We start from the raw sequence: 21,349 nt of genomic DNA, 5'->3' as shown, positions 1-21,349 counted from the left end.
TGCATTCTCCTGCCCTGGGTTGTTCTTAAATTATCCTAAAGGAAGTCATGTGCAGCTTTTGTTTGTGGTAGGACTGCACAGAGATTTCAAATCCTGCACAAAAGCCTACGGTAGTGATCACAGCAACAGTAGCTAGGCTCCACATTCTCTCCAGTCACTACTGACGGATTGCTTACACTGCAATTACAACAAAGTATGCTCAATAGTTAGGTTCAGAAAACAAACATAACTTTTAACATCTCTGTTAATATGTAAGTAACAGCAACAATTTGTGTGCTAGACTATTGGCACGCTTTTACACTGAATCAAAACTAGATGCAATTTGTTTTTTTTTCATTGATAAAAGTTTTGAACCACCTGTGCTCACCATAGTATTTACCTGGTTGCTATGGGGACATTAGATTAGAATAAAGCTTTATTTAAGAAGGAGAGGCAAGACTACCAAGGAAGTTTTGGATGTGTTGCAGTAATTCTGTCGTCTAAAAGAAAAAAGCAGCAGTTCCTGTTGCAGTTTTTAGGTTTCTGATCAAAACCAGACTGGAATACAGTGAAATCAAAGCAAGTGGCTCAGGGAGTTATAATGCATTCTGCTAGTCTGTTCACCAATCCATATGCTGTTGAAGTTCTCCAGACTAAGAAAAAGGATCTGGTGAATGGTATAAATAACACCGAACATCTGCTGGACCATCTCATTGGCCAAGGCATCTTGCCACCGGAAAAGAAACTCCTGCTTTCGAACTACAGGACCCGTGAGGAAAAGAACTCCAGGATTCTGGAGATTCTGGTCTCCAAAGGTGAGAGAGCTTGTAGACTTTTCTTTTACCCCTGCCTGAAACTTGTTGAGCCGGCCTTGTACAACGGCATTCGGGTGTATGTGAGTGGCGTGAATGAGAACATTAGAGATGCCAATAGGCAGCTGGTTGGGTACCTATTGGAAAAGGAAACAAATGGGCCTCCTGAAGCTGTCCAGGAGACCCCCAAAAAGACCATCATGGCAGCGGCCCCACTTAAGAAAGAAAAGCCCATCAAGAAGCCGGACATGACAGAGAAATCAGTTCGAGTTGCAGGACACCCCAAAGTGATCCCTCAAAAGCCTGGGGGACTGTTTGAAGCTGCTGCAGCCGGAGATGTTTCTTACTTGGAGAAAATATTGAAAGACGGCAACGTTAACGCAGTCAATTCCTCACATGAGACTCTCTTGCACATAGCAGCCTCTCATGGCCAAGTCCAAGTTATTGAGTATTTGCTCAGCAAAGGTGCCAAGCTGGACGTGAGTGACAAGAATGGGAGCTCACCATTGCACCGGGCGGCTGAAAGAGGTCATGCCCAGGCTGTGAAGGTGCTCTTAGAGGCAGGAGCTAACATCTATGCCACAGACAAAAAATCCAAGACACCATTTCACTTGGCTGCCCAAAACAACCACCTCAGTATAGTCACGATGCTGGTGGAGGAAGAGACTAGGAACTATAAAAACCAGAAGAATTTCCTGCACCTGGTGGCCCTCAAGGATGAGAGCAGCCTGGCCCAGATTCTTCTAAAGAAGGGCGCCCCAGTGGATGCCAAAGATGAGAAAAAGAAAACCGCCCTGTTTCACGCCGTTTCTCTGGGTTTTGAGAAGACCGTGAAGGTCCTGCTTGAAGCTGGTGCCCAGATTGACTCTTCTGTTATCGACGCAGCATTTAATAGCAACAACCAGTTGGTATTTGGGTTGATCCTGCAGCATGCTGAGGACCTGTCCCCTGACACCAGGGTGTCTGCACTTTTTAAGGCTGTGCAGAGAGATCTGCATGGAATCATCGCAGCCTTAATAGACAAGGGCACGGACGTGAATGCACGCAATGACATGCAATACACCCCCTTGCTGTTGGCTGCGGAAATGGGCAAACTGGAAGCTGTCAAAGTGCTTGTTTCAAGACAGGCACGACTGGATGACAAGCTACCCAATCTCAACACAGCACTGCACCTGGCTGTTCAAAGTGGGAGTCTCCCCAGTACAAAGCTCCTGCTAGAGAAAGGGATGGATGCTAATACTGCAGGCCCAGGCAACCAATCTCCTTTGCACGTTGCTGCCTTCCACAATAAACCAGCATTAGTTGAGCTGCTGATTAAAGCTGGAGCCAACGTGAATGCAGTGACTAAGGAGTCTCTCACCCCCTTGCACGTTGCTTGTCAGCGGGGTCATGCTGATGTCACCCAGCGCTTGATCCAGTGCAAAGCGGACATCAATGCTAAAGACAAGCACTCCAAGACACCTTTGCATTTCGCGGCAGCTCAAGGCAACGGTGAGATGGTGAAACAGCTTCTCAAAAGTCACGCTGATCCCAATTCTGCAGACAAGGAGAAAAAGACACCCTTGCATGTGGCTGCCACGGAGGGGCATTTAGAAGCTGTGTCTGCAATGCTGGCTGCCAAGGCAAGGTATGGAGCTAAAGACATGGATGGCTGTACGGCCTTGCACTACGCAGCTGCCAAAGGGCATGCCAGCGTGGCGACGGGTCTTTTGGCTGCTGGAAAAAATAAGAACGTAGATGACAAAAACGTGTGGCGGAGGACCCCTCTGCACCTCGCAGCGGAACACGGGCAGGACGCGCTCATAGAGCTGCTGCTGGGCAGCGGAGCGGCTGTCAATCCCCTCGACAACAACAAGGACACCCCTCTGCACTGCGCCTGCAAGTCCGCTCACTACAGCTCTGTGCAGAAACTGGTGAGCTGGGCCCAAGGAGAGAAACCCAACCTGCAGGCTGCAAACAATGTGAAAAAGACCCCACTGCAAGTGGCACAGTCGGGGGACACCGACAATCACCAGCACATAGCCACCTTTCTGAAAAAGAAAATGTTATTAATGAAATAGTTAAGCTCCAAACACTACAACTAGAATTTCAGCCAGATGCCAAAATTAGCAGCAGTTTGGAGTGTATGCTGGGTTGGTGGATGTTGTCAGGTGCTTAAGGTATTTGAAATAGTGGTCAAAGCAGATTAATTATAGCAGTAGTTACAATGTTGATAGAAAATGTCCCTTATATTTCATGAAGCATTTGGATAGACTTCAGGAATGTTACAATAGAACTTGAATTCACTGGCTTCCACCAAAATGACTGGGTATTTGAGGCTGGTTGGTTAAGGCTCATTCAAAAGTGTGCTATTGTATTTACTGGCGAGAGATTGTTATATTGTTATATTGTTATATTTTCTTAGCATTCCTGTTCAGTCATGTACAGTACTAATACATATTTGTGTACGTGATCTCTCTCAGATTGTATTGATAGTTATCTGGTAAATAGCAAAGTTACACACGACTGGTTGTCTCTGTCTCACACAAAGTTTTATATCATATTTTAAATTCAGAATATATGTTTTAATTGATGTTGTTTGTAAAATATGTCAAAGCAACTTCAATGCAGCGCAGCTGCTGCAGTCTCTATAATAATAATAATAATAATAATAATAATAATAATAATAATAATAATAATAATAATAATAAAAGTAAGAAGGTATTAGAAATTATATCACACACATGAGTCGAGTGAGTGGGAATGCAATGAAGTGTCTCCTATTTGATATACAGTGTTTCTCATATAGGACAAATATGGGACTTTGAGTGTGGAAATATCAGGAGAGCTCTGTGCTGTGCATTACATCAGGAACTCTTTAAATTAGCCTCCTTTAAAGATGTAAAGAACACAGCAATGACCTGGCCATTAGGAAAAGCTTGGTGACTATCACCATCAATGCATTTTTTCATTGTTTTTTAAAACAGCATTGCTGTCCAGAAAATATGCATGATATATTACACAAGCCTTATTAGATATGCCTTGGATTTGTGGAGGCGGTTACTGTTCAATCAATATCTCTATGGATCCTGTTGTATGAAGTGAGTCAACAAAACATAATGTATGCCTGTTGATTACACAATCAAAGTGTATAGCTCTCAGGAGAATGGCTGCTGATACACTATACTGCAGTATCAAATACAATAATAAAATATAATAACAACATTAAGCCCAATGCTTTTGGTGTGTACGTATCACAGGCAGTAATGTTTTCAGTGCTTCACTACCTCTTCTCCCTTGTTGCTAGGAGATCTAGATGACAAACACGAGCACAACAAAGTCAGAAATGTAATCATGTTGTAGTCTGAGTTCACTCTAGCAGAGCACACAGCCAGCGCTTCATTTGCATTTTAAAAAGAGTCGATTTGCATGTGAATAGGGTTACAAAGCCTCTGAGTAATCTACCTCGAAAACGCATTGCTTGGGTCAAAGAAATCAATGACTGTTTTACAAGCAAAATTCAAGTCAAGTAAAATGCCAATTGCAAAGACAAGATCAATAGTGCAAATGCACAGTTTGTTTAGCCCACAAAGGAAGATTGACAGGTGTACAACGTCAATGAAGTCTCCCAATCGCTGCAGAGGAATGTATGTCTTAATTGTAATTAAAAACCTCTGCGCTGCGTAGTGCGCATTACAACTAAGAGAAAAGGACTGCATTTAGGGGACATCTTAAACCACAAGAGCAAACCTCTGGAATTCTGCGAATCATGGATTTTACGCGATGTAATGAAGAAAAACAACAGGAGCAACACAATGACATGGAGATTGTTTTTATATGCTGAAAAAAAGGAAGTTTGATAAAGCTGTAAGCTAAACTTTTATTGTTATTTCACGGTCTTTGTATTTTACTAAAAGAAGTGTTTATATTTATGCATCAGCTCTTGTGGTGTTTACAAAAGGCTGGGTGGTAGCAGGTGATTGACAGCTAGTACACCAAGGCAGGAATGAGTCTGATTCTGATGAAGAACAGGAGGCTAACTGAAAAGTAGACCCTATGAGTTCAGATCGCTCTGCTTCTGTCTACAACTGTCCCCCCGTTGACTGTGAAGTCTGTCTACACTTCATTTCCAACTGTGTCCTCTACTGCTGGTTTCTGTGCTGTGTTGGCTATGGTTAACTTTTTCAACTCTTTTAAAGATTTTAATCAAGTCTCCACTAAATCATGTGTAAAGCTGATGATTTTGTTCATTTTCCAAAAGGAGATTTCCCTTCCCTTTGTTAGATATTTAAAAACTGTTAATATTTAATAAACGGTTTGAGATGCCATCTTCATATTTTCATAACAAATTAAAAATAAAATTCCCATGTACCAGAAAAACAAAATAAAAACAATGACCTGCGTTAAATGGCCTGTAAAACGCATAGACTTTTCTTTTTAAAACATGGTTCATATTAATTATGTTATGTTTAGGAACATTTCATTTGTAATAATAATAAAAAAAGAACAATTGAAATCACCGTGGCCTTTATTTTGTTTATTTATGGGGTCAGTCTTCCGATCCAGCAGATGGCGCTTCAATAAACGAAGCGCGCTTGTCAGAAGGCTCTCGAGCGCCTCTTGTAATTTAGTAATTGCATCTGGTACAGTGGCAAGATGGCAGCAGAAGAGCTAGATGTTGATATAGAAGGCGATGAATCTGAATTGAGTTTGAGGTAAGGAACGATCTGATTAGCACTCGGGGCAGGGTGAAGACATGTCTGCACGATTCATATGCAGATGCGCTGTCTTGTGATTTTGAATATGCAGCATGTAGTGCTGAGTGCTTTCTGACTACTGTACCTACCTGTCACATTCATGCACACGATGTACGGCACAACGTGAAACAGGTGGCCGTTACTTGAAACAATACAAGTGTGTTCTATCTTTTAAACCGATTTGAACGCAAAGGGCAGCGTCAGTAAACTTTGAACGTAGAGTGTCTTATAGCAGTAGAAATGCTACTGGTAGGAAGTGGCATCTGCCGATAAAGCGCCACAATGCGGTCACAATTTGGCTAACAGGAACATCACTATAATATTTTTCAAACACCAGAAACAGATTGGTTTGAATAGTATAGGTTACTGTACAGTTGAGTCACAGTTTGCCAGTGAAGCAGGGTCTGGATAAACTGCATTGGATATAGACTTGTATTGATGCCTTTTTAAAGGCTTACCCAACATGAAATGTACCCTGTTTTAGCCACTAGTCGAATGATTGTTATTATTATTATTATTATTATTATTATTATTATTATTTTTGAAGTGACATTAATGGTGGAGCCTCCGGATTCCTGCAGGATCACTATTTACAGTCAGCATGGGGACCTAGCCCTGGTGTAATAGTAAGTATGACCAAGCATCTCATTATTTTGTTAATAAAGTAGTTCCTTTATGAAGTTCTTGTGTGTAGAGTGTGTGTATTACTGTGAGCTCCTCTTGTGTGTAGAGTGTGTGTATTACTGTGAGCTCCTCTTGTGTGTAGAGTGTGTGTATTACTGTGAGCTCCTCTTGTGTGTAGAGTGTGTGTATTACTGTGAGCTCTTCTTGGGTGTAGAGTGTGTGTATTACTGTGAGCTCCTCTTGTGTGTAGAGTGTGTGTATTACTCTGAGCCTCCTGTGTCAGGTTGCCAGTTTTCCTGCCTTAGACACATGTTTGGTTTTGTATTTAGTCTAAGCATTGTCCTGCACTCCGTGTTCCCCTCTCTTGTAGCCCTGGACGTTAGATAGCTCCATCAGCGATGAGAACCGGGTGGTCATTGAGAATATGCTGCTTGAAGAAGAGTATCCTTTTCCCAAGGGCTGTTTCTGGCATCCCCACGGTTTGTAGACAGCCCTTGAGAGCAGAAGAGGGTCAGGAAAGTGTAGAGTTGGTTAGACTGATAGATGATCAATATCAGACTTATGATGGAAAGACCAAGATTTCTTTTGTTTGTTGATGGCTGTATGTTAATATGCAGTAGTTTGATCCTCAATATTAAGAACTTCCAATGAAACAAGCATTACATTTTCATGGAATGCCCACAGAAGTACCATTCTTCAGCTGTATCACCACTTTATTTATCTAGTTATCTTCTAGTTAGGTTAGGACTGGTGTGGCAATGCACAGCACATGATCTTAAGAAAGCAATGCTTTATATTGAAATGTTGTCGCAACCCCCTCCAATCTTCAGCAAAATACTGTTGTTGTATTTGTTAACAAGTTGATAGATATTATCTAACAGGTAAGCAGCTGCCCCAGAACTTATGGACCAGTGATAAGCAAGGAACTGAAAAAGTAAAGAGGTGAGTAGTTTGCTTTAATGAAATTCTGCTACTGAGTTGTTTTAAATGATCCAATCTCAACAGAGGAGTGAATCTCAAAAGTATCTATTCCATAGTGTGTGTGTGTGTGTGTGTGTGTGTGTGTGTGTGTGTGTGTGTGTGTGTGTGTGTGTGTGTGTGTGTGTGTGTGTGTGTGTGTGTGTGAAGTAGAGGGATTTTTTATACAGGTACTGTGTTGTTGTCATTGCCATTTGAAGATCTGCAATAGGAATATTAAATAATTTAATTGGATCTAGTAAGAGGTACTAAATGCATGCTTTGTATTGCTGTTGAGAGTTGCACAAGTAGTACACAAAGTGAACACTGAATATCTCCGGATTTTGTGTTGTACAGGTCACCTGTGAAATCATCCACCTTCCCGATTCGCTGGACACAAGAGGAAAAGGACATTTTTGAAAAAGGACTGGTAAACACATTTTGTACTAGTGTCAGAGCTTAACCAGGTATCCAAAAACTGCAAAAACAAAGACTCCAGTAGACATTTCAGATTTGGTATTGTCAATAAAGTGCCGATAGAGATTGAATTTACAGATTGCAGTCTGTGATTATGTGGACTCTCGGTATGTGTGTGCACTAGAGTGTAACAGTGCAGTAATATCACAATACGATGTGCATCGCAATACATGTGATGGTCCTGATGTAATGCATTTTAAGATCAAATGATCACAAATTAAACGAGATAGGGAGAGCATGCATTCATATCAATTATAAAACACACACTTGTCCTTCATTCAACAACTACAATGAGCTGTGTTGTGTTTTTGGTTTTGTTTCACAACAAAAGCGATACACACATCTATACGATATAACATGTAAAGAAAGCATCCTCAACCCACTCCTCAATGCTCTTTAGGCTCAGTTTGGCCGGAGGTGGACTAAGATTGCCAAGATGATTGGTAGCCGCTCTGTCCTGCAGGTGAAGGGCTATGCTAGGCAGTACTTTAAAACCAAGGTGAGTGCGCCAGCCCTTTGCTCTTTAAACACTGTGCCACTGAAACAAAAACAAAGTTAAAGTTTTACTCAGTGTAAAGCTGTTGCATTAGGGGACACTTTCCAATGTGTTTTCAACATGTGTAGTCAGAAAGAGGGTCAATTAACCACTCCCTGCTGGATTAATAGAACAGCGGTATTTAGATCTGCCACTAGACAATTCAAATAGAGCCATATAGTTATAGCATAATGTAACCGCCCAGTTTCCTTGGTGTGTAACAGTAAAACATATTGAAGTGTCACCTGTATGGGTAAGACCGTAGAAGCTGCTGCTGCTGACTGTGGCATCGGGCTGATCTGCTCTGTGTGTTTGCATTCTCTGCAGGCTAAGACAGACAACCCCTCTAAAGACAGAAGCAGCCAAGAGATCCCGTGTGTCTCTTCCGGTGATGGGTCAGGGAACGAGTCTCACCCCGCTTCGTTCTGTGAAGCTCAGGCTGACACCCACCTCAACACAGTGAGGATTGAGAGGCTGTCGGACGACGAAGACGTTGATATCACCGACGATGCTGATGGAGGTGCACGTCTTCAGCTCTCCGATGTGGAAGGAGAGACCCCGGAGGAGGGAAGCGCACACACTGCGAGCTGTGTGGAAGCAGAGGAGGTCCAGCCTAACTCAGTGACAGTACCGCCCTCCGCTGTGGAGCCTGAAACCTCCGCTGCTTATTATGAAGTTCATGATGCAGTTGGAGGTCATCTTTCTGGGTTAACCCCAACAGCAGCTTGCAAAGGACAAACAACTCTGTCAGTAGAACTCGACTCCGGCTCCAGTTCTGACTGCATATCCAGCAAGGAAAGTGCTGATCCGCTGGTATTGAACCCTATGACGCCTGATGAGGAAAACGAGGCAGACCGAGTCTTTGTACAGTTGCTACCTGAGCATGAATCGATCGAGGGGACAGGTACTGCACAGTGTCATTTAACCCTTCTGTTACGTTGAGAATTTTGATACACCAGTCATGTTATCGAAACCTAATGTTTGTGCATAATCACAAGGAAGTACTAAATGTGGCAGAATTATGGTCTACCCTGTATGTTCATCACAAGTTAGAGAATGTTTGGGTGAAAAAATGTATTTCCATCCTTGCAACTACCTGTATAATTGGGATCAAAATTGGTAGAGAAATTCTATACTGCAAATCCTGGAGGTTGTTGTCAGACCTCACTGTGGCTTGCTAACGCATGATCCCTAGTTAATGATTTCTTCTACCTGTATGGTTTCAGCTCAGTCAGAGCAGGTTCCAGGTGCTGATTATGAGAACCCTGAGGAGGAGGAGGAGGAGGAGGAAGAAGAGGAAGAGATGCTAAAACCACCCGAAGAGGAAGTAGAAATGGACAGAAGCGCCATCATTGAAGAGGAGAAGCAAGCCATCTCGGAGTTCTTCGAGGGGAGATCTTCAAAAACACCAGAGCGCTACCTCAAAATCAGGAACTACATCCTGGACCAGTGGTGAGACGCGGGATTGCTTATTGACCGACATCTAGATCAGACCTGATGTAGCTGTGCAGAATTGTAATTGTAATTGCAGTGTAATTCCACACCTTTCCAAGCTTCAGCATTCGCAGTTCTGTGTTGTGTTTTACATGGAGCGATCATTATTCTTGTATCTTTCAACCACTTTTAGTGACCCCATCTGTTTAAAAAAAATAATGAAACTCATATAGTATGTTTCTGTATTTATACCTGCGATTATTGCATGGCTACTTAGAATAAATGGAGTAAACGTGTTCATGTGTTGTAGTTGTTTATATTACTTTTTAGTATAGTTGTAATTACTGCAGCATGATTGTAACTCTAATTGCAATTTCAGCAAACAATTCTGCTGTTGTAATTGTAATTCACACCAGAGCTGATATGGATACATGTTTTGGAAGCTCAGCTCTTAAAGCTCTAGGCAAAAAATGGTCATCGGTTTATAGAAATTAAAAAATACTTCTATAGGGGAAAGTATAGCTAGATACTAGACACCTGCATACTTTATACTGGTTATTGTAAATGTAGAGTCTGCACTCTCATGACCCCTGGTGGTACAGATTGGAAATGCACCCTATTGTATTGTGTCCTCATCTCCATAACAACCATTACTAATAAGGATTTGTGTGACAGGGAGAAGTGCAAACCCAAGTACCTGAATAAAACCTCAGTCAGGCCTGGTCTGAAGAACTGTGGAGATGTTAACTGCATCGGGAGGATCCACACATACCTGGAGCTGATAGGAGCGATAAACTTCGGCTGTGGTAAGAGGAGGAGATGTATGAGGAACGCACATCATGCTAGGTCAGACCTGGTTCATAGCTTTGATATGAGGAATGCACATCACGCTGGATCAGACGTGATTCATAGCTTTGATATGAGGAATGCACATCACACTGGATCAGACCTGGTTCATAGCTTTGATATGAGAAATGCATATCACGCTGGATCAGACCTGGTTCATAGCTTTGGTATGAGGAATGCACATCACGCTGGATCAGACCTGGTTCATAGCTTTGATATAAGAAATGCACATCACGCTGGATCAGACGTGATTCATAGCTTTGATATGAGGAATGCACATCACGCTGGATCAGACGTAGTTCATAGCTTTGATATGAGGAATGCACATCACGCTGGATCAGACCTGGTTCATAGCTTTGGTATGAGGAATGCACATCACGCTGGATCAGACCTGGTTCATAGCTTTGATATAAGAAATGCACATCACGCTGGATCAGACCTGGTTCATAGCTTTGATATAAGAAATGCACATCACGCTGGATCAGACCTAGTTCATAGCTTTGGTATGAGAAATGCACATCACGCTGGATCAGACCTAGTTCATAGCTTTGGTATGAGGAATGCACATCACGCTGGATCAGACGTGGTTCATAGCTTTGATATGAGGAATGCACATCACGCTGGATCAGACGTAGTTCATAGCTTTGATATGAGGAATGCACATCACGCTGGGTCAGACCTGGTTCATAGCTTTGATATGAGGAATGCACATCACGCTGGATCAGACGTGGTTCATAGCTTTGATATGAGGAATGCACATCACGCTGGGTCAGACCTGGGTCAGACCTGGTTCATAGCTTTGGTATAAGGAATGCACATCACGCTGGATCAGACCTGGTGTGACATTAGTGTATTGTTACACCTGCATATCGTATTGTGACATTAGTGTATCGTTACACCCCTCATTAATCCCTCCTGACCCAGGATAGCTCAGCAAAATGAAGTATTTTTGTATTTGTTATCATGTGCAGATTACTGTATTACCAGCTGGGCTAATTACTCAGTATTGTGTGCTTTATGTAGCCTGTGATTAACTTAGTGTTATTTACTTTATTTTTTCAAATCAGAACAGGCGATCTATAACAGACCTAGACTGGTGGATAAAACACGCTTTAAAGAAGGAAAGGACACAATGGAAGCCTACCAGCTGGCTCAGAGACTGCAGTCAATGGTAAGAGTCACCGGAACTGGGTGTTATAAAAACAAAAACGTTCACAAGTATGATGAAGATTCGGACTAACCTATTTTTAAATTTTTGTTTATTTTTTGGAAGCGCACCAGAAAGCGTCGCGTTCGGGACGTGTGGGGTAACTGGTGTGACGCCAGAGATCTAGAAGGACAAACGTATGAGGTATTTGTCTCGGATGTAGTTCAGTTTTGAATTGTCCGCTGTGCAAGATCTGGTTGTAATGTAACAGATCTTGTCTGTTATTTAATGCTATCAGCCCTGCATAACCAGCTGTTATTTTTATCACAGTTATTGTTTGTTTTGTTATGTGTTACTTTTTAAAAGGCACCATAAGGATAGCAGCAACGTGATTCAGATTTCTAACCATAGCTTCATTGCCCGCCAGTCATTCAGTTTATTGCATGTATGCATACTGTTCTTCAGCCAGGTTACTGTGTACTGTTCTCTGCTTTGTCTGTTAGCACCTTACTGCCGAGGAGCTGGCCAAGAGAAGAGAAGAGGACAAGAAAAGACTTCCAAAACCCCCGAAGGTCCCGCGCCAGGCCAAAAAGTAAGAGCCTTTCTGTCCTGTTTGTGTTTAAACACGGAGAACCTACCAGCACATCCCTAAGGCTGGAAAAAACACTACATTGGGGACATTCTTATGAATGGTTGACAGTGTTCAGTAATAATCATTGATACACCTGCAGCCGTTATGACTTAAGTAATTTGGACTAGAGTTCAAAAGCCCGAGCCTCGAGGCAGACTGCTTCTTGAGTGCGTGTCAGAGGCAGACTGCTTCTCGAGTGCGTGTCAGAGGCAGACTGCTTCTCGAGTGCGTGTCGGAGGCAGACTGCTTCTCGAGTGCGTGTCAGAGGCAGACTGCTTCTCGAGTGCGTGTCAGAGGCAGACTGCTTCTCGAGTGCGTGTCAGAGGCAGACTGCTTCTCGAGTGCGTGTCGGAGGCAGACTGCTTCTCGAGTGCGTGTCGGAGGCAGACTGCTTCTCGAGTGCGTGTCGGAGGCAGACTGCTTCTCGAGTGCGTGTCGGAGGCAGACTGCTTCTCGAGTGCGTGTCGGAGGCAGACTGCTTCTCGAGTGCGTGTCGGAGGCAGACTGCTTCTCGAGTGCGTGTCGGAGGCAGACTGCTTCTCGAGTGCTTGTCGGAGGCAGACTGCTTCTCGAGTGCGTGTCGGAGGCAGACTGCTTCTCGAGTGCGTGTCGGAGGCAGACTGCTTCTCGAGTGCGTGTCGGAGGCAGACTGCTTCTCGAGTGCGTGTCGGAGGCAGACTGCTTCTCGAGTGCGTGTCGGAGGCAGACTGCTTCTCACTGTGGCCTGTGCAATGCAGTCCTGGGTTCACAATGGGGCCCTGGTCTTTTATCATCTTCTTCTTCTTCAGTTCATTTGACCCTTTCCAGCTGATCCCATGCCAGGCCTTTGGAGATGAGAAACAGGTATGATTGATTTCATGAGCAAAAATACAGTCTGCTTACTTCTCTCCCCCACTGGTTTGACATTACCTTTTTTTTTCTTTTTTTTCAGGAACCATTCCAAGTGCGGGTGTCAGGAGAAGCCCTTGTTGTAATGGATATGGTGAGTGAAGCTGTACAGATTTATGAAGTGTCTGCACTTGTCAGGAGTCTTTGGGACTGGCATCAGGCCTGTCTCTCTAAGACAGGATATTGAAGCTAATATAGGAGCCAGTTTTAGCAGCTCACAGATCTCTGGGGTCTGACTTGAAGAGGTTGTTCTGAAAATGCATTTACTTTGTAATAGAGATGAGCTGCTGAGTTTTGAGTTTTGAGATTTGTTTTGCTTTTCTTTTTGACATTGCGGTGCATGCATGTGATTCTCAGTTTGCTTGTTTAGCATGCACACGTGTCCATGGCAGAGGTGATCGGCCTGTTGGGAGGAGGGTATTCAGAAGGAGAGAGAGTCTTGGAGGTAAGCAGATGGGTGTTTTAGATCAAAATGTTTTGTCTTGTATTTTTCGCTGTTGATGAATCAATTGGGTGCCATTTGCTTTGAATTCTCCAAGGCGTAAAACCAGCTCAGAGAACCTAACCTAGTAATTGTATTGAAGCGAATACATTTCAGTAATCTTCAAAGTTGACCAGAGTCATTAGGGTTGGACCATAATAAAATATTCATTATTGATTTATTGGTTAAAAAAGTAATCTCGATAGTCACGATTATCTTTAATGATGAACAAATCACACTGGCTAGCTGTGGCACTGATCCTTCTAACTTGTAGGTGATAACTTTCAGTACAATAATCAAGGCTAAATACATTACTGATTACATCACGACTGCTGAATGTTGCCCCAACCCTCCTGCACATCTGAACAATGTCCCTCGTTTGCAGATCTGCGTGGCGGAGCCCTGCAACAGCCTGAGCACCGGGCTGCAGTGTGAGATGGATCCAGTGTCCCAAACCCAGGCTTCTGAAGCCCTGGCTGGGAGGGGGTACAGTGTGGTGGGGTGGTACCACTCCCACCCTGCCTTCGACCCCAATCCTTCACTACGAGATATCGACACCCAAGCAAAGTTTCAGGTCTGTCAAAATAAATGCCTTCAATCATATAACTGACATCTTAAAAAAAAGCTTTTTTTTTTGTACTTGAGATACTTTTGTAGTCTGCAAACATGTGATTATTCTTCCAAACACAAAGCTTACTTTTGGAAAATAAAACAACAAAAAGATAGAGTGGAAGCTGGTCGTAGAGTATTAGGATTCTTTGCACCAAAGATATATTTAAAAAATGTTTTACTCTGCACTGAATACAGTATTTTAAATAATTGTAAAAAACATATGAAATAAGTGGATTTTAAATGTTTGAGTAAAGAATGCATGGGTCACATGTGAAGATAGTAACCCTAATTTGTCTTGCGATGTTTCTGTTGTTAGAGTTATTTTTCTCGAGGAGGTGCCCAGTTCATTGGAATGATCGTCAGTCCGTACAATCCCACAAACGTCTCTCCGCATTCCCAGGTCACCTGCCTCATTGTCAGCGAGGATCTCGGCTCAGCTGGAGCGCATGGTAAATGTACAATCGGGTATATATAACCTACAGGCAGCTGGGATTCTGTTTGCATACGGGATACACATTCCAGTCAAGTAAAGCAGGTGTTCCGAATACGGCATGTGTGGAATACTGGAAACATATCCGGAACACACTAGGAATTCTGTCAGCTAAAGATAGTTATTGGAATAGTCCTAAGTGAACTGTAGACTTGGAGTAGCGTTTAACAAGAGACAGTATTCTTTGAAACGTTAAACCAGAGCTAGTAAATACTGCACTGTTGTGTATTTTTCTTACAGACCAAGCTATTCTGGCTTCTAAACTGGCCACCTTAAGCTCTGTCCACCATTTCGGAGTGTATATTTACCTGATCAATTTAAACTGAGACACTGGGGCCTGTCCTCGATTTGTGACGTTGCCTAGCAACAGCATGCTATCGGTGAGAACTCTGAAGTACAAGGTTAATTTAATTGACTGCATTGGGGCTCTAGGGGGCACTCAGTGTCTTATAAGAGCCTGAGCACGCACACGCACAGTTTAACCTGCCAGTCAAAGAGCAAGCTTCACGCACTGCATCCGTGCATCTCTCCTGTCAGAGGCACAGTACTGTTTGGAAAACTATTTCAAATGGGAAGAAAATATTATCTGTTAACCTTTGAAATATTTACTAGTGTATGACTGTTCTCTTTGTTGATGCACTTTAAATAAAATCTTGTTTAGGTTGGTGCCAAGTTTAGAAGCCCCTTTGAGACGAAAGTGAAAGGGTTAGCTTAGACTTTAAGGAAAAGTAAAAGTGACAATTTAAAGATATTTGTTGTCACGCGCGTGGGATCAAAGCAAACTTGTCTGTTTGGTGAGTGTTTTATTAACGTATTCTTTCTTTTTTATTGTTATCATAACATAGGTCTTCCATTTAAGTTTGAAATACAGCAGTCCCCGCAGGAACCTCAGTGGCCTCTTGTTTTGAAGAAGGCGGAGTGGATAATTGACAAATACAGGCTGTCCCGTGGGTGAGTGACGATCTTTCACTGTGCTCTGAACAGGCAACAGTTTAAGTGCGACTCTTTGTTTGAGGTCAAGATTATGTAAAACTGTACATCAAGCGAACACAAAAACAAACAGACAGTTGCAACGTTTCCTGCAACGTGGAAGATGCTTGTCCCAAGAGAGGGAGGGGGTATGGGGGTATTTATCTTCAAGTAATTCATTGAGTTGTGCTGCTATTATGTAGTATGTATGTAATAATAATAGTAACAATAGCTAGTACATAAGATGTTGTCACAAAGACGGCCAGAGTGGGTGGCGTCAGACCAGACAGGAATTCAAAACAAAGACAGTGGTTGATGATGAGCTGAGTGCAATGGCTGCACTCAGCGTTTAATAACAAAATAAAAGGTTTAAACAACGGAATATAAAACAGGACACGGCACTTGACGCCAAAAGAAACATATAAACAAAACGGACTAAACAGTGAACAGACAAACGGACAAACACGGTGAGCAGATAACACTAATTACTTTACTTTACTTTACTCCTTCTCTCTCTCCCGTTCTCCACTCACCGAACACCAACCCTGAGTGCAAGAAACGTGCATCTATTTATACTGTTGTGCTGGGATTCAATTACTAATTAATTACTCACTTGAATCCCAGCACGTGAATTCATTACGTGAAACCCCGTGTTCACATATTATATTTTAAATGCACGTGCGTGATGTGCAATCCCGTGCCTAAATACAAATATACACTTTTTAAATACACGTGAAACACAGACCCGTTTATATCCCGTGTACCAATGACTATACACCAACATTAACATACGCACGCATACATACATACACATAACACAAATGCACACAGGGGCGGGGCGCTTTGCCACATATACCCCCCCTTGTGCGCAGCACACATGGCCTCAACGGCCACCTCCCCCCTTAAAAACCCAGCAGTCCAGGACAAAGTCTCGGGCTGGGAAGGGAGGCTTCAGTGGGCCCATGGCTGGCCATGCTGTCAGCACCCCTGCCGGTAGTGGCACGGCTGACAGCCTGTTGGTCCCGTCCTGCAGCGAAAAAGCTGCGGGGGCAGGTGGTCCCCCGACCTCCCCCTTCTTCGTAGCCGGCAGCTCCCTCCTGTGGGGCTCCGGCCACAAGAACTCCTGCAGCGAAACTGCTGCTGGGGAAAGTGGTCTCCAGACCTCCTCCCCCTTCTTCGTGGCCGGCAGCTCCCCTTTCTGGGGCTCCGGCCACCGTACTCCCTGCGGAGGTACGGGCAGCAGAGGCAGCTCCTGCTCCTCTGCTCTGGGCGGTGGTGGAGGCAGAGGCAGCTCCAGCTCCTCTGCTCCTGGCGGTGGTGGAGGCAGAGGCAGCTCCAGCTCCTCTGCTCCTGGCGGTGGTGGAGGCAGAGGCAGCTCCAGCTCCTCTGCTCCTTGCGGTGGTGGTGGCGGAGGCAGAGGCAGCTCCTGCTCCTCTGCTCCTTGCGGTGGTGGTGGCGGAGGCAGAGGCAGCTCCTGCTCCTCTGCTCCTGGAGGTGGTGGAGGCAGAGGCAGCTCCTGCTCCTCTGCTCCTTGCGGTGGTGGTGGCGGAGGCAGAGGCAGCTCCTGCTCCTCTGCTCCTTGCGGTGGTGGTGGCGGAGGCAGAGGCAGCTCCTGCTCCTCTGCTCCTGGAGGTGGTGGAGGCAGAGGCAGCTCCTGCTCCTCTGCTCCTTGCGGTGGTGGTGGCGGAGGCAGAGGCAGCTCCTGCTCCTCTGCTCCTTGCGGTGGTGGTGGCGGAGGCAGAGGCAGCTCCTGCTCCTCTGCTCCTGGAGGTGGTGGAGGCAGAGGCAGCTCCAGCTCCTCTGCTCCTGGCGGTGCTGGCTCCCTCTGCTGTGGCGGCTGGGCATGTGCGCGCCGTGCTGCCTTCAGCAGCATAGCGAGAGGCTGCTGGGGGACACCAGCATCCTGCCCTTCTCCCCCCCAAAAATTTTCAGGGGGTTGAGCCTGTAACCCCTCCCCTTCCGGCTCTTGGGGCTGAACCAGCAGGCATTTCCCCTCTGCTGGTGGCTTGGGTCCCAGAGCTGTGGAAGCCCCGACTTGCCTCCCTTTGGGCTGTGGACGCACCGACTCCTCCCTTTTGGGCTGTGGACGCACCGACTCCTCCCTTTTGGGCTGTGGACGCACCGACTCCTCCCTTTTGGGCTGTGGACGCACCGACTCCTCCCTTTTGGGCTGTGGACGCACCGACTCCTCCCTTTTGGGCTGTGGACGCACCGACTCCTCCCTTTTGGGCTGTGGACGCACCGACTCCTCCCTTTTGGGCTGTGGACGTTCGGGCTCCCCCCACTCAGGCGTAGGACGTTCGGGCTCCTCCCACTCAGGCGTAGGACGTTCGGGCTCCTCCCACTCAGGCGTAGGACACTCGGGCTCCTCCCACTCAGGCGTAGGACACTCGGGCTCCTCCCGCTTGGGCTGTGGACGCTCAGGCTCCTCCCGTTTGGGCTGTGGACGCTCAGGCTCCTCCCATTTGGGCTGTGGACGCTCAGGCTCCTCCCGCTCGGGCTGTGGACGCTCAGGCTCCTCCCACTTGGGCTGTGGAGGCAAAACCAGCAGGCATTCACCCTCTGCTGGTGGAGATGGGGACAGCAGGTACTCACCCTCTGCTGGTGGAGATGGGGACAGCAGGTACTCCTCTGCTGGTGGTCCTGCTACCTGGGCTGCTGTTCCGTTGATGGTTGCCTCCAGGTAGCTGAGGACAAACTCCACACCTTCCTCCAAGGTGTTTGGGGTGTGTTCCTCCTGATAGGCCTCCCATCTCTCACAGTCCATCATCCACAGAGCCCGGACGACCATGGGCAGAGACTGGGCCTCCAGCCCAGCATTCTCCAGGAACCAGCCCCGCAGTTTGATGGCGTCTTCTGCCATTGACTTTTTTTTCTTCTTTTTTTTTTTCCCAAAAACAATATTTGTAATCTCTTTTTTTTTTTTTTTTTTTTTTTTTTTTTTAATCCAGACCCCTCCTGGTCTGACGCTTGGAGGCGCGGCTATCCCACTTCTGACACCACGTGTCACAAAGACGGCCAGAGTGGGTGGCGTCAGACCAGACAGGAATTCAAAACAAAGACAGTGGTTGATGATGAGCTGAGTGCAATGGCTGCACTCAGCGTTTAATAACAAAATAAAAGGTTTAAACAACGGAATATAAAACAGGACACGGCACTTGACGCCAAAAGAAACATATAAACAAAACGGACTAAACAGTGAACAGACAAACGGACAAACACGGTGAGCAGATAACACTAATTACTTTACTTTACTTTACTCCTTCTCTCTCTCCCGTTCTCCACTCACCGAACACCAACCCTGAGTGCAAGAAACGTGCATCTATTTATACTGTTGTGCTGGGATTCAATTACTAATTAATTACTCACTTGAATCCCAGCACGTGAATTCATTACGTGAAACCCCGTGTTCACATATTATATTTTAAATGCACGTGCGTGATGTGCAATCCCGTGCCTAAATACAAATATACACTTTTTAAATACACGTGAAACACAGACCCGTTTATATCCCGTGTACCAATGACTATACACCAACATTAACATACGCACGCATACATACATACACATAACACAAATGCACACAGGGGCGGGGCGCTTTGCCACAGATGTACTAAACAAACTGACAAGATACTTGTACAGTATACATTCTCCTGGTAAAATAGACCATATTTTGCAATGTGTCCACCTGATGACTGACTGATTATATATATGCCACCTGTTCCATCAAAACATTACACACAAAAGACAACGTTCCTCCGCCCAGGAGAGCAACCACCAAGAAAAGGTGTTAAAACCAATCCTCGCCCAGGACAACTGGAAGCTGCTAGAGACTGGAATATGCTGGCAGATGTTGGTCAACGGCTTATTTTTCCACCTGAGATTGCCACCACTAACCTTCGACCAGATATTGTCTTGTGGTCTGGATCAGCACGTCTTGTTCACCTGGTAGAGTTAACAGTGCCATGGGAGGATGCTGTAGATGAGGCGTATGAGAGGAAGAAACTGCGGTATGCTCAACTAGCCACTGAAGCGGAACAGCGAGGATGGAGAGTTCGGGTTTACCCAGTGGAAGTGGGTTGTCGAGGATTTGTGGCACACTCTACAACCCGGTTTCTCAGAGACGTCGGATTCAGTGGCCAGGAGTTGCGTCGCACAGTGAAGAACTTATCTGAAGCAGCAGAGAGGAGCAGCAACTGGCTGTGGTTGAGACGGAAAGATTCTGGCTGGGGACAGGTAAGTAAGCTGGGCTGAGTTGAGTGGGGGACGGAGGGGGGTGATGCTGGGACGCCAGAATCACCGTCGAGCCCTCTTGAGGTGTCGTGGGCTAGTCGATGAAACACTGAGGATGGAAGGTGCCCACTTGAAAACCCCAGAGATGTACCCTACTTAGCTCAATCCAGACGGTTGTCATGCTGATGCGCTGGGGAGGCCGCACTTTGGTTGATCCCCGGAGCCAGCATCGCAGCCGTTGTGTGTGCTGATGCGCCAGGGAGGCAAAATAAGCTGATCCCTGGAGCCAGCATTACACTTCAGCAATTAACACCAGACAGAAGGATATCTACATCATCATATGGAAGGAAACGTAAATGGAGGGAGACACATATGGATCACATTAGTTTACTGTAAAGCTACGTCTTAGTTGGTGCTTATCTTGGCGAGAGCCGAGTTCAAATCAGCATGAAGTTTTAACATCTACTCTCGTGTAATGGAAATCATTATATATATATATATATATATATATATATATATATATATATATATATATATATATACATTTTTTGTTTTTACAGCAGCGTACCAATGGACCGAATTTTCCGCAGAGATTCCAACCTTTCCTGCTTAGAAAAAGTAAGCACTTAACAGGTTCTAAAGAAAGGACCTACATAAAGACAAGAAGCTTTAGACTTTTACTAATCCAGAGAAAGGCATTATAATTAGTGTGTGAGTGATGAGGGCCATACACACAAAACTTGGACGGTTTTAAACCGTGTATATAAAATCTTCTTTGGGTTAACAATGCTTTAAACACAGACCATTAATGTCTCACCTTGTAATACAATTAAAACGGGCTGCTTGCTTTGTAAGTAAGGTACATTGTAATACAATTAAAAAGGGCTGCTTGCTTTGTGAGTAAGGTGCATTGTAATACAATTAAAAAGGGCTGCTTACTTTTTTTGTTTAGGAAATGTTTAGGTTTATTCTCTAGGCAATAATGATTAGCAAATTCCTTACACACCACAATTCACTTAAATCCCATTAATGCTCATCAATCAACCTTTGAACAGATGCTGGCGTCGATGAGGAACTCCTTGGGAAGCCTCTGCAACGGCACAGCCACCGAGGGATTCTTAGCCCAGATTGAAACCCTGTTCCTGGACACATTTGCTGCTGAAAATAGGAACAGTGCTGTACTCAGTGCAGAAGAATCTAAAACCATGTGTCCTTTTGAACAGACATCCGTCTAGTTCCAGGGATGTACTGTATTGTTATATGTGTCTGTTTCTTTCACGGTTTCTTCCTGTGTTAACAAAAACAAGTAATCTGTATGTACTGGAGATTTCAATCCTCAATGTTTACTAGCTGTGTTTTATTTACAAAGGCACTGGATCCAGTTGCAGTGTTACCCAGCAGAAAGATACTGATTTCTTTCCTGTATTTTGTAAATAAAGTTATCTAGCCAAAGTATAACTGTTGTAAGTATACCAATAAAACATTTTAAAGCGTATAG

The 21,349-nt window shown here is 44.8% G+C and overlaps 2 protein-coding genes across 2 annotated transcripts; both read left to right on the top strand.

Annotated features, from left to right (window-relative positions):
- The first annotated feature begins 219 nt into the window (after positions 1-219).
- Positions 220-3,585, top strand: caiap (CARD- and ANK-containing Inflammasome Adaptor Protein). Its single transcript, XM_059034180.1, has one exon. It carries the CDS (start codon positions 581-583, stop codon positions 2,849-2,851), a length of 2,271 nt encoding a protein of 756 aa, XP_058890163.1. The 5' UTR covers positions 220-580; the 3' UTR covers positions 2,852-3,585.
- Positions 3,586-5,359: 1,774 nt separating this feature from the next.
- On the top strand, positions 5,360-21,346 carry LOC117416714 (histone H2A deubiquitinase MYSM1). The gene is made up of 20 exons (XM_059035137.1): positions 5,360-5,485; positions 6,075-6,153; positions 6,522-6,592; positions 7,019-7,093; positions 7,466-7,538; positions 7,986-8,084; positions 8,448-9,024; positions 9,347-9,572; positions 10,230-10,360; positions 11,468-11,571; positions 11,674-11,751; positions 12,051-12,139; positions 12,967-13,021; positions 13,110-13,160; positions 13,437-13,511; positions 13,933-14,121; positions 14,476-14,608; positions 15,495-15,600; positions 20,412-20,469; positions 20,907-21,346. Exons 1-20 carry the CDS (start codon positions 5,427-5,429, stop codon positions 21,084-21,086), a joined length of 2,508 nt encoding a protein of 835 aa, XP_058891120.1. The 5' UTR covers positions 5,360-5,426; the 3' UTR covers positions 21,087-21,346.
- Positions 21,347-21,349: the final 3 nt, after the last annotated feature.

The sequence above is a fragment of the Acipenser ruthenus genome, chromosome 12, assembly GCF_902713425.1.
Source record: "Acipenser ruthenus chromosome 12, fAciRut3.2 maternal haplotype, whole genome shotgun sequence".
NCBI classification, from domain to species: domain Eukaryota; kingdom Metazoa; phylum Chordata; class Actinopteri; order Acipenseriformes; family Acipenseridae; genus Acipenser; species Acipenser ruthenus.
The sequence above is the reverse complement of the archived record's forward strand: the minus strand, read 5'-3'. Positions and strand labels throughout refer to the sequence as shown.

What these genes read in the sequence shown, in the direction of transcription:
- LOC117416714 (XM_059035137.1), top strand. Translation starts at nt 5,427, where the DNA reads ATGGCAGCAGAAGAGCTAGATGTTGATATAGAAGGCGATGAATCTGAA. An exon ending in AGCGATAAACTTCGGCTGTG is followed by an intron (nt 10,361 to 11,467) that starts GTAAGAGGAGGA and finishes TTTTCAAATCAG; the next exon opens with AACAGGCGATCTATAACAGA. An exon ending in ACACCCAAGCAAAGTTTCAG is followed by an intron (nt 14,122 to 14,475) that starts GTCTGTCAAAAT and finishes TTCTGTTGTTAG; the next exon opens with AGTTATTTTTCTCGAGGAGG.
- caiap (XM_059034180.1), top strand. Translation starts at nt 581, where the DNA reads ATGCATTCTGCTAGTCTGTTCACCAATCCATATGCTGTTGAAGTTCTC.